This window comes from Myotis davidii, unplaced genomic scaffold (assembly GCF_000327345.1).
Source record: "Myotis davidii unplaced genomic scaffold, ASM32734v1 scaffold821, whole genome shotgun sequence".
Lineage (NCBI taxonomy): Eukaryota > Metazoa > Chordata > Mammalia > Chiroptera > Vespertilionidae > Myotis > Myotis davidii.
The window spans coordinates 544,365-556,695 of record NW_006295269.1 but is presented as its reverse complement, the minus strand read 5'-3'; the positions used below and the strand labels follow the sequence as shown (position 1 = coordinate 556,695).

General features: G+C 48.8%; 1 protein-coding gene across 6 annotated transcripts in view; it reads right to left on the bottom strand.

Moving 5' to 3' along the window:
• The window catches only part of FOXP1 (forkhead box P1), a 232,732-nt gene that overhangs the window by 72,919 nt on the left and 147,482 nt on the right, over positions 1-12,331 (bottom strand). For all 6 annotated transcript variants that reach the window (XM_006769933.2, XM_015567944.1, XM_006769932.2 and 3 more), the window contains one exon: positions 6,517-6,721. In XM_006769933.2, coding sequence (XP_006769996.1) covers positions 6,517-6,721 — 205 coding nt within the window. The remainder of the gene's footprint in view (positions 1-6,516; positions 6,722-12,331) is intronic.

Genomic DNA, 12,331 nt, shown 5'->3' with positions numbered 1-12,331 from the left:
ATTTCAGAGAGGAAGGGAGAGGGAGAGAAACATCAATGATGGGAGGGAATCATTGATTGGCTGCCTCTTGCACACCCCACAATGGGGATTAAGCCCACAACCTGGGTATGTGCCCTTGACAGGAACCGAACCCGACACCCTTCAATCCATAGGCCGACGCTCTATCCACTGAGCCACACTAGCCAGGGCAAGGCCTTTATTTATAGGGCCCCACAGAGCAGTAGCTCAGTAAACGGTGGCTGCCTCCACCGCCCTGAATGCCGGCTCCTCTCCCTCCAGCAACACTCCCTCTGCTCTGCTGGTTCACACAAGAATGGGAAGGACTAGATTTTCAAAAATTTCCCGAAAAACTCCTACTTCCCAACATTGCCCAAACCAGGGGACCTGATGACCACGCCCCGCCCTGGGCGGAGAGCAGTGCTGACCTGACTGCGCAGCGCTGGGCGGGCCTAGCCCTCTGCATTGCTAACAGGCTGCCAGGTGATGCCAAACTCGCTGCAGCTGCTGTCACTGAGCAGCGAGAATCTCAGGCAGGTATGACAAACACATCTTCTAACCTCGTCTCAGACCATGAAACCCAAATCTTCCTGGAGCAATATCCACCCAACGCCTTAAGAATACCATCAGGAAATCTGAGAAACATGGTCTTGTTAGTTAAGGTCAGAAGTTGGCAAATTTTTTTTCAGTAAATGGCCAGAAAGTAAAATATTTTCGTTTTTGTGGGCCACTTAGTTTCTGCTACAACTGCTCAAGGCAGCCACTCCAGTGTGAAAGCAGCCACAGATGATGCATCAATAAATGAGCATCACTGTGTTCCGATAAAACTTTATTTACAAAATGAGCCGTGGGCCAGGCCTGGCTGGTAGGCCTAATTTGCTGACCTCTGTTATGGATCAATTGCCTCAACACATATTCGCAGGAAGCAGCAACAATTTTGAAGACGATTTGGGACAAATTGACTGCAGGTTCTCCAAAGTGCTCTAAGGCGGCGGTTCTCAACCTGTGGGTCGCGAACAATGAAAATACGTCCTGCATATCAGGTATTTACATTACGATTCGTAACAGTAGCAACATTACAGTGATGAAGTAGCAACGAAAATAATTTTATGGTTGGGGGTCACCACAACCTGAGGAGCTGTATTAAAGGGTCGCGGCGTTAGGAAGGTGGAGAACCACTGCTCTAAGGGGAGAGGACGATTGGTGGTAGCCAGTGTGTGCTCAAGTACATACTTCAAATCAGAAGAAATACAAGACCAATCATCTGATTTTCAAAACTGAAACCAAGAAGAGGTGCAACGAGCAAGCACTGCTCTGAATGATGAGAGGCTAGAGCTTACTGACTAATTTTCTGGCTCAAAAGGCCCCAACTAGGAATATATACAACAGTGAAAGGCTTGTGAAACTACAACAATTCTGAAACCAAGCTTCTAGAATTTTAGAAAATACACCAAAAGCACCAATATTTACTCATCAACATAGAATTTAGCTTAAAAAATTAGAAAGAAAGCACCAGGCTGCCCACATTCGGAGGCCTTTGCCTTTGGAAAATCGTGAGGCCCCCGTAGACACAAATGTTATTGTTACACAGTCAGATACATGGCAACATGGCAGGAGGCCACCAGCGCAGAACAGACACTGCGTCGCGTGAGACTGTCTGAGGGCGCACGAGCCGAACCCCGCTTCAGGGCTATCTGAAAAGCGGGGCCAGCTGCGCAGAGCAGAAAGCACAGCCCATGCGACACACACGCGGCGCCAACAGAGGAGAGACGACGAGGGAAGAGGCGTGGTGAGTGGACGGCGGCAGGAGGCCCCAGGAGAGGGGCCCGATGTGGTCCCCCGACTCTGAGAACAGTCTGCAACCAAAGCAGACGCCGGGCAACTGCGATCCTGGCGAAGGTAAGGAAGCCTGGTACCCGATGCTTCGGGAAGGCTTGGAACAAACACCTAGCAGGGCTATGACTGAGACACGCGCATTATGGAACAGCCGCTGACGGTGGGTAAACCGAAAGCAAAAATCTGGGAAGGATCCCAACAAAAGGAGGATCTCCAGTGTGGCCCACAGAGGGCAGCGGGAATGGAGCAGAGACCCAGGATGTCCCACCAAGGAAACGTGAGATTCACAAGGCGGACAGGAAAGTGGGGACACTTTTAAGAGAGAGAGAAAGGCTTGCTGTGCATCTGCCTGTGTGCACGTCTTGCACGGGGGTCATTTCTGTTTCTTATGTGCTGCTTCAGACCGTAAGTACTTTGTAGGCCTTTGCCAAAGGCCTAGAACATATCTGTATCCAAGTTAAGAGGAAACTGCTATTTTCCTTAAAATGTGCTGATGTACACACAGAAGCTTAACTGGATTAATTTTAAATTAAATTTAAATTTTCTTTTAGGAATACTGACTTTAGTTCATCACAGGTAGTCATGTGATATGAAGCTTAGGGACAGGAACACACTCAGAAACGGGTCGTTAGGGGATGCTGTTGTCATGTGAACATCACGGAGTGCACCCACACAGGCCTGGACGGCCTGTCCCGCCGCACGCCCAGCCACACGGACAGCCTACTGCTCCTGGGCTGCAAGCCTGTGCAGCACGTAACTACACAACCACACGAGATGGATTCCAGCACAAGAGAAGACGGTGCAATCCAGACACGTGTGAACACGAGCTGGATGGGGCCGCTGCCTGAGTAGCACGCACACTGTTTCACACGACGAAGACGACAGCACGGTGAGTGCAGAACCCGTGACAGTCGTGTGTCAGCAAGTGCCGCGTGCAGGGCAGGGCTGTGCGGGCTGCATTCTCACAGGACCGGCAGTCAGCGGGTGTGTTCACACCAGCAGCACCACCACACGAGTCACGCACTGTGCGCTGACACTAAGATAGCGCTTGGTGACAGGAACTCTTCAGCTCCATTATAATTGTATGGGGCCGTCGTCCAACATGCAGCCCAGCGTTGACGGACCCAGCATTGAGTGAGTGCATGACTGTATTCACTTCTAAGCTGAACAGAAATTTCAAGTGCTGATTTATAAACTAGGAGAGAGACTTGAATTTGGAACCTGGATATACCACTAATCAGTTCTGTGACCCTACACCAGTTATTTAATCTCTATGACTCAATTTCCTCATCTGTGAAATGGGTATGATAATCCCTTCAGCTTCCCAGCGGTCACATGGACACAATGAGCCTTCACTCAGCCCACGCCTGTGCAGAGAAAGATGGATGCAGTGTGAGCTCCCTTTCCTTCCCCAGCACACCATAACATAATGCGATATTTAGAATTTTAACTCAGGCAATTACTTAAGTAGTAATTGCTATTTGTATTTACATAACTGCTTTGATCCAAGAAGCTCCAAGGGCTTTACTAAATTTAGCGTTTTCATAAATGTTTCATTTGCATGCTGTGGATTTTATTTACCCACATCAAAACTTGGAATTTCCTAAAGCAAGATAGTCAGATGGGTAAAGAAAACAAGGTGACACTGTCATGTGTACAGGGACCCCGGTCTGAGTTCTGACGTCTGCTCCAGTCCTGTGGAATGACGTGGCATCGGAGGGAGGGAGGTGTCTTCTCCTCTGTCAGCCCCTTCAGCTTCTGCCTGCCCCCACTTCTTGGGCACTGGGGACGGGTTCAATTGTGGGGAGAAAGTCCCGAACTCTGGAAGTGCTGATGCTGACTGTCCCCAAGGCACCGGGACAGGATGTGAGGAGCCTGAACCTGGGGGCTGGCACTGCCCCCAAAGGACGGCCGCTCATGCCGTCACAGGGAGAGGGGGGTGCCCGCACAGCAGGGAAGTGGGCTTCAGCCATCGTCACCAAAGCACATCTCCTCCCTGCCCCACACTCCAGGGTTTACCCTGAATGATTTAATTACACTTTTCCTGTGGAAGACAAATTAAAGAGGAGAGTGGGAGTGTCGTGCCAAGTGCGGTATTTATCTCCCTAACAGCCTGCAGCTCACTGGGGCCCAGAGCTGTTGTGCTGCAAGCAGAAGGCCAGGGTGCGCGGCCAGGGCTGGAGAAGGGGCTGCACCCGACTACGTCCAAAACAAACACCCCACAACAATGCCTTTTCCACACCTTCCCAAAGAGCACCCAACTCCTGCCTGTTCAGATCCTGTCAGGAACGCGGGCAGCGAGAGCCCAGGGCAGGGCGTTCACGGGGGCCAGGACTAAGGACGAGACCCTTCTCCCAGGGACCCCTGACCAGCAGCAGCTCTGGGTGGCAGCGAGAACCTGTTGTTCTGGTGACCGCTTTCTGTTCCCACTACTTAAACAGGACAGCACACACAGGACTTAGGAATCAACCTTAACCGGGTAAGACCCTATCGCATTCTTTTAAGTACCTATATATACATGATAGTTACATTTTTAATGATTAGTTCTGCAAGGTTCTAACTCTGAACTATCTTCAACCTCAGGGGCTCATTTGTCTTATTTGCTACATTCAGTTAAAATGTGCTAATTATAATTTTCTTTTAATCCAGCCACATCTAGGAATCTACAGAAATCTAAATCGAGACGAGCAGTGGCAGTAATGTCACAGCTGCTTCATCCCTGCACGCGCAACTCCAACACTCAGCCTGCTGTTACCCCCGATTAAGGCTCAGTGAGGCCCGGATCTCTTCTGATCCACAGTCTAATTCTGACAGGTAGTATGCCAAGGATTATGCTCAAGTTTTGTGCAGAAAAACAAGGACCATAAAAGAAGTCAAACTTATTCTGGAGTTGGACTGTCTGTAGGATCCACTTCCTTCCCAACGCGCTCTAAGACGTGGAAAGGTTCTCCTCCCCTCGCCTCCCTGCTCGCCCTCACCTGGGTGTGGACGCACGGCCTCTGGGATGGAGCTGAGCACACGGCATCTGAGCAAGAGTGTCACAGGGAATCCTCGCAGACACCCCCAGGGCCTTGGTGGGCATTTCTGGCACAGGGGCCCCTGCTCTGGGGTAAAGGGGCCGTGCTGCTGCCTGGCCGCGACGGGGCAGCCATCCCAGGACACCAACGCACGTGCAGCAAGGGGACGCCTAGAGCCTTCTCCCCAAAGCCACTGAAGGGGTAGTGTTTTCAAAAGAACAAAGACATTCTAAAGGAGTACACAGCAAGACCCAAGACTGGCTCCAGACACTCCAACCTTTCCTAACTGGGAGCAGCCGAAGCCTCCGTTGGGCAGGGGCTCCAAGCTGCTTCTGCCGGCACCACCCCATTCTTCACACCTCCTAACCCAGTCGGCCTAAAGCATCTTCGGTCCCCTCTGCCTTCCGCAGAAACTCCAAAGGATCTTAAAATGTGAGTCGAAAGGTCTGGTTCAAGCATACACAAATCTCATTTGGGGAAGGCCTAGTGGGTGTTACACTGAATAGAATACACACACACACACACACACACACACACACACACACACGTATTTAGATAATGTTGTCTGTGATTACTAAACTCTAAATGGATAAAACACTGCTGGTATAAAGATACGAACCTAATTAAGGTAGTGGGCTTCCTGATGTTTGATATTTCAAGAAATATATAAAATTATATTTGTAATTGCTTAAATGAAAACGTAATTTTAAAACCTTCACTGAGTCACTTCTATTAAAAACAAAATATAAAATTTGTTTTTTTCTCATGGTAACGACACTATCACATTTTAGTTCTAAGGTTTCCCCTGTCTGTGGAAGCTTTGCCTTATTTAATATATAAGAAATAGCTTAAAAACAGTAAACTAAGAAAACCTTCTAATTTAAGAGCATTATCTGCATCGACACATTCTACTTGTGAAAAGCAGCCACAGTGGCATCAGTGCTTCTGGGCGCTAAGACACAGTCGTGGCCGCTCCGCTTCCTCCCTCAGCTGTGCTCACATGGTGGGTCTCCCACAACCTCGGCTTCTACAGCCCAAAGGGGCTCAGGGCAAGTCAAAGCTCCCCCCCGGAATGACAATGACTGGACCCTGGCAGTGCACTCCCGGCCACCAGAAGGTGAGCTGAGGACCCCTGTGGGCGCAGACGCGGCCTCCGCCCTCCAGCCTCGCACCTTCATGGGGTTTACTTTTAAGAATGTCATGTGCTGTGGGAACACCATGATGAAAAGATGGGCTCCCTGCTTGCAAGGAGGGCAGTGCAGAGCAGCATGAGTTCCATGTTTCTCAAACCACAATTCAACATTGCCCACAGCGGACACTGCTACGCCCTTAGGAGGGGTTTGGAGCCAAGACAACCAGCTTGCACGGGCAAGCACCTGGAAGAGAGAGGAAGCCTGGAAGCCCTAAATCCAACCCATCCAAGGAGAATGCAAGGCCGCTGGCTGGGCTGCAGTGTAGGTTAGAGCCGCAGCAGTGCTAACTCCATGTTGAAAAGGTGGAAACTCTTAGGTGCTTCACACCCAAACAATATTGAATACATTCTTAGTGATTATATGCACATGCAAGTCCCAAAGAGCCAACCAGGGGTCGTGAGGACAGGGTGAGGCACACCCCCACCCTCCTTGTTACAGACATGTTTGGACACATCTCAGTGGCTCGTTCCTACCTTTCCCTCTTGGGGGTGTGGACTGAGAGCTGTCCATTGGTAGAGGCATGTGGGTTCATGATGAGGGAGGTCTTGGCAGGGGCGGAGGAGACGCAGGTGGCCGTGGTCAGATCCACGCTGCTGTGGCTGCTGCCCGTGGTCTCCTCGGCAGGGTGCGCACTCGTCACCTCTTTCCAGAGCTGCTGCAGTTCTGCTGGAATCATGCCTGAAACAAACAAATTGGATAATTAAATCAATTAACAGCCAATTCCGTCCTCTTCAAACAGTAATTAAATCAAAGAGTCAGTAAACAAAGCCTAGTGTCAGGGGGCTCTGGGGCTGCAGTGTCTTTCCCTCCCAAGGAAAGCCAACAATGCAGGGACAACCTCTCCTCCCCGAGTGCAGGTGAAGCGTCCTCGGCTGCGGCCGACCGTAAGCCTCCATCCCCTGGGTGGTTTCCAGATTTTGGGGGAAAAGTGGATAGATGTTATATATTTTTAGACACAAAGAAGGACTCAAAATAAATGTGTTCAACAATACGATTATGACAACATGAACCAAAAAATGAATAATTTTTGTGCTTAAGTCTTAGATGATGACAAATAGCTTTGTTATTAAATATAGTTTTTATTAATCACTTTTAGACATAAATTATGAATTCATATCATCTTCCTGAAATGCTTTTCAACTTTTAACAGTCAAATTGATTATACTATGATTATTTCATTAACACACCTATCTTCCTCATTAATTTTGGTTTCTAGTACCACATGCTTAATTGATGGATGTGTCTACTGAAAAACTGTGTAACTTTTTATACAAGTAACACTATTATTACTGTCATTTCTTAGATCAGCGCTAATGAACCATTGCAGGATACAATGAAAGTGTAAAGTTGGAGTAATAAAGTTCTCTTGTTTTCTAAAGGGGTCAAAGTGGACATTGAGTCTGAAGGAGTGTCAACCCATATTTTACATCCCCAAGACGACATACGATGAGTATGCTCGTCTCACTCCTATGGCCTCATAGCCTTAATTCTGCTGACACACCTCTCGACAGCCCGGGATTTCCAAATCCGACCCCCATGTCATGCTAGTGCACAGGAGAGAGCCACTCTAAATGACAACCAGCAAGCTCAGCTCGCTCTGAAAGGACACCTACGAGGCATGAGCCCTGGACCTCACTAGGCAATCCCGCTACAGCTGGGCTGCGGTTCCTGGTTTCAGTCAACCGACGTACTTACTACCCTACCTGGAGAGCTGGTCATTTCCTGCCTATACAGCAGCAAGCGAAACAGTGTTTCTTACCAAGTCTAAGGTGCTGGATTAAAAAGGAAGGCTGTGTGCATTATATTCATTTGAAACACATAATAAAAAATGCCAAGGTCTAAATTTAATTTATTTTTGTCATTTAGAATACAATGGGTAGATAATCATCTCAACGCGATCAGCCAAACATCTTTACTTTGCTAAACTGTTAAAGATTTTAATTATGCCGGCATTGGAGAGCACCGTCTAATGAGGCGCAGGGCTCCAGAGGACCCGAGTGGCTAAGAACTGTGAAATGAGTCTGATAGGATTTTTTTATGTTCACCGTGGATCGTTTGCATATCAAAGAGGAGTGAATTATTGCACAGCAGACCAATAACCTCCGCCTTTCTGAGAGGAGTGGTAACAAAAACAGTTGATCTCTCCCAACGGTTCCCCACAAAAAATGTTCAAATACTTAAGGATTTGCAATTAATATGTACTATAATGGAGGCTGCAAATGGTACATTAAGTGGTCAGATATTCTTAGAACGCATCCTCAACAGCCAAGTCGGTTTTCTTCTTCCTTCATAAAAATCAAATGCCAATTATATTTTGATGGATTTTGTCCCAAATGAGCATTTAGTTATTAGGCATATTCAATTATTACTTGTCCCTTGAAATTAAACCTCGGAGGCAAATTAAACAAAGGGAAAGGTCACTACAGAATCCCTGGCCAGTTCTGCTGCATCTGGGTGATGTTCAAATGCCTGGTGAAGTGACCGTGGGCTGTGTGGCTCACAGGCCGGCCACTGCCACTGACGCTGCGCACCAGCCATCACCTGTGAGCCCGCCAGCCCCTAACACTGACCCTGCGCACCGACCATCACCTGTGAGCCCGCGGGCCACTGACTCTGACGCTGCGCACTAGCCATCACCTGTGAGCCCGCGGGCCACTGACTCTGACGCTGCGCACTAGCCATCACCTGTGAGCCCGCGGGCCACTGACTCTGACGCTGCGCACTAGCCATCACCTGTGAGCCCGCGGGCCACTGACTCTGACGCTGCGCACTAGCCATCACCTGTGAGCCCGCGGGCCACTGACTCTGACGCTGCGCACTAGCCATCACCTGTGAGCCCGCGGGCCACTGACTCTGACGCTGCGCACCAGCCATCACCTGTGAGCCCGCCAGCCACTAACACTGACGCTGCACACCGACCATCACCTGTGAGCCCGCGGGCCACTGACTCTGACGCTGCGCACCGACCATCACCTGTGAGCCCGCCGGCCACTGTTTTCTTACAGTCCATTTCACTAAGTGTTTAGAATGTGTATTACCTGATTAATCAATGTGTCGCACACCGACCATCACCTGTGAGCCCGCGGGCCACTGACACTGACGCTGCGCACCAACCATCACCTGTGAGCCTGCCGGCCACTGACTCTGACGCTGCGCACTAGCCATCACCTGTGAGCCTGCTGGCCCGCAGCCCACTGCTTACTCAACTGAAACAACAGTGAACAGGCTTGTCTGCTGGAGATAACACACAGACAGAAAGCCACACAAGTCAACACCTATTTTTATTTTCCAGGGAGTAAATACACTTGAAAAGCACAAACCGCCTATTTTTCCACTCAAACTAACTGATTTCCGGGTCAGCTGCCTGGGGAAGTGGAAAGCCTAGAGGATCGCGAGTCTAACAACTGTGTTGACACTTTCGCTCTGAAATAAAAGAGAACTTTAAAGCCATTTAAAAAATGAATTAAGCCTATTAAAAATTACATACAAACTAACAGTAAGCTGTATATCTAGTAAATAAAGCCAGGCAGATGTCCTGTTATACCTAAGAGAACAATTCCCATTACTCTCCTCCCTTTTATTCCAATGGGCTAGCCAATCAGTTTCATCGTCCACAGGGAGAAATAGTAAATAAAACAGTAACTCATGGACTTCTGGGTCAAATTTCAATATGATAATTACATGTAAGAATATTCATTAGCTTTAGAAGGAAGCAGTCAAGTCAGTGTCCTCCTCAGCGCCACGCCTTGATATTATTATTAAACTTGGGTTCCATGAATAGAGGACTATCTACCAAGATCTCCTGAGAGAATGAAAACAGATAAAAGACAGGCTAGTCACTCATCAGACTAAATGCACATCAAATCTCCAGAAAGCAAGCATTCCGTCCAAAATGGTAGATAGGAATAACCGTACGGAGTTAGCAAACAAATCCATTAACAAGCACACAATTGAGCAATAAAGTTTCTCCTATTGATAGTGTACACTTAAAAATTAAAAAATCAGAATAAAATTGAAAGTATATTTCGATATGGAAGTACTGGTCCTGGCAAGGATCAAGTCATTAAAGAGACCAAGGAGAAAAACAGATACACTAATTATGTAAAACAGAGAAGGCCCTATGGTAGGTAACCTTACAAACAACAAGAACATGCCTCCATTTCATAACCTACAGGGGAAAAAAGGCTTTTGAAATATTGCTCTCTCTCCATTCCTATACTTTGATATTTACATACACATTTTAGGTAACTTAGCCAAGGCCAAAAGCAAGTATATAAAAGAATCTTCATGTTTGTACCATGAAGTGGGCATTTCCAGCGATTTTAACACATACCCCTTTGCCTTGCTACCTTTCTTTTTTCCAGGATAACTGGCCCCTTCATTATAAAAGAAAATGCAGACACAGGTTTAAAAAATGTATGTTGTGGGGACAGTTGACAGATTACTGCTCACGGAACTCAATTTTACAGCCCAGGACTGGCTCACAGACACCGGAGCTGACCAACCTTTCTGTCCTTCACACCATCCCAGGTGACCTGCTCCAGCAGAAAGCTGATTTAAGCCTCATAATGATATCAGTTTTAAGCCATTATCTCTTTGATAAAGAAAAAATTGTGTTGTCTTCCAACAAGACTGAATTCTCAAGCTCTTTTGGGCGAGGAGGCAGGGGAGACCAAACCAACTTCCCGATTCCCTCAAAGATGCCGTGACACTGTGGCTTACTTCCCGCAGGCACCAACTCCAGAAATATTTCTATCTATGCGTAGGCCCCTTGCACACACATAAAGGCACCCTTTAGATGTTAAATACGCATCTTTCTAATGCCGCAGGGATTCATGGTCATGGCACACTGCTGGGCATATCAATCAGTGCCGGGCCGGTGAATTACCGACAGCGCCGCTGATATGTTACCGCAGCGCTTACACTGCACGCATCACCACATTCATTCCCTTCCCATTACACAGGAGCTTGTCTTGTCACTGCCCAATTGCCCTCTTTTGGGCAGCTTAACTGACGTGCCACAACAATGGACCTCAGTGAGCAACTCAACAGCAGAGGAGCACAGGGAAAAGATGAGTGGTGACGCCCAAGTCCAGCGGGTGTGGCACAACAGCCCGCAGCAGTTTCCAACAATACAGCCGAAGGGTCATGCTGCACGTTGTAACATTGTGCAAGTTCAAAAATGCGTTGGCCAATATGCCCTTTGTTTCCCTGGTGTGGCTGTTACCAAATCTCCTCCTTTGACAGCAAGGAGGTGTGAGCAGTCATGGCAGAAAGGGGAGGAAGAGGAGAGGGGAGTCAGAAAAGCCCTGGCCGTCACAGTGAAAACACCCCCACAAGGAAACAAAGCCACCCCAGATGGGGCAGAATTGGGTGTGGCCGACTCCCGAGAGAAGATTCCAACGCAGACATGCCTCACTGCCACCTGACAGCCAAGGTCTGACCAAAGCCCGGCCTGCTGCATGGATGCTGGAGGTTCCCCATCCCAACGCTCTTCAGAGGCAGCTGAATCCAAGGCACCGAAGGCTTTAGCTACCAGCCGTTATGGCATATCTACCTGCATCCAAATGGGGGTGAGCTGAGGGCCCAGAGACAGGGCAGCCCCAGCACAGAGCATGCCTGCTCTCCTCCTCTGACCACACCGCACAGGTGCACTCAGACCACACAGGTGCACTCACCGCACAGGTGCACCTACACCGCACAGGTGCACCTACACCACACAGGTGCACTCACTGCACAGGTGCACTCAGGCCATACAGGTGCACTCACCCCACAGGTGCACCTACACCGCACAGGTGCACTCAGACCACACAGGTGCACTCACCGCACAGGTGCACCTACACCGCACAGGTGCACTCACTGCACAGGTGTACCCACACCGCACAGGTGCACTCACTGCACAGGTGCACCTACACCGCACAGGTGCACCCACTGCACAGGTGTGCACTCACCGCACAGGTGCACCTACACCACACAGGTGCACTCACTGCACAGGTGCACTCACCGCACAGGTGCACTCAACGCACAGGTACACCCACACTGCACAGGTGCACTCAACGCACAGGTGCACCCACACCACACAGGTGCACTCACTGCACAGGTGCACCTACATCACACAGGTGAAAGAGCTACTTACACCAGGGGTGTCCTAAACACAGTGGAGTGCTAGCTTCTGATGCCCGACACCCAGTGGAATAACATGTCAATGGCTTCTCAAAAGAAAAATTTTACATCTATAAAATCTTGTTATTTTTGAAAGAACCTCAGTTTTTGAAGAAGAGCTAGAGA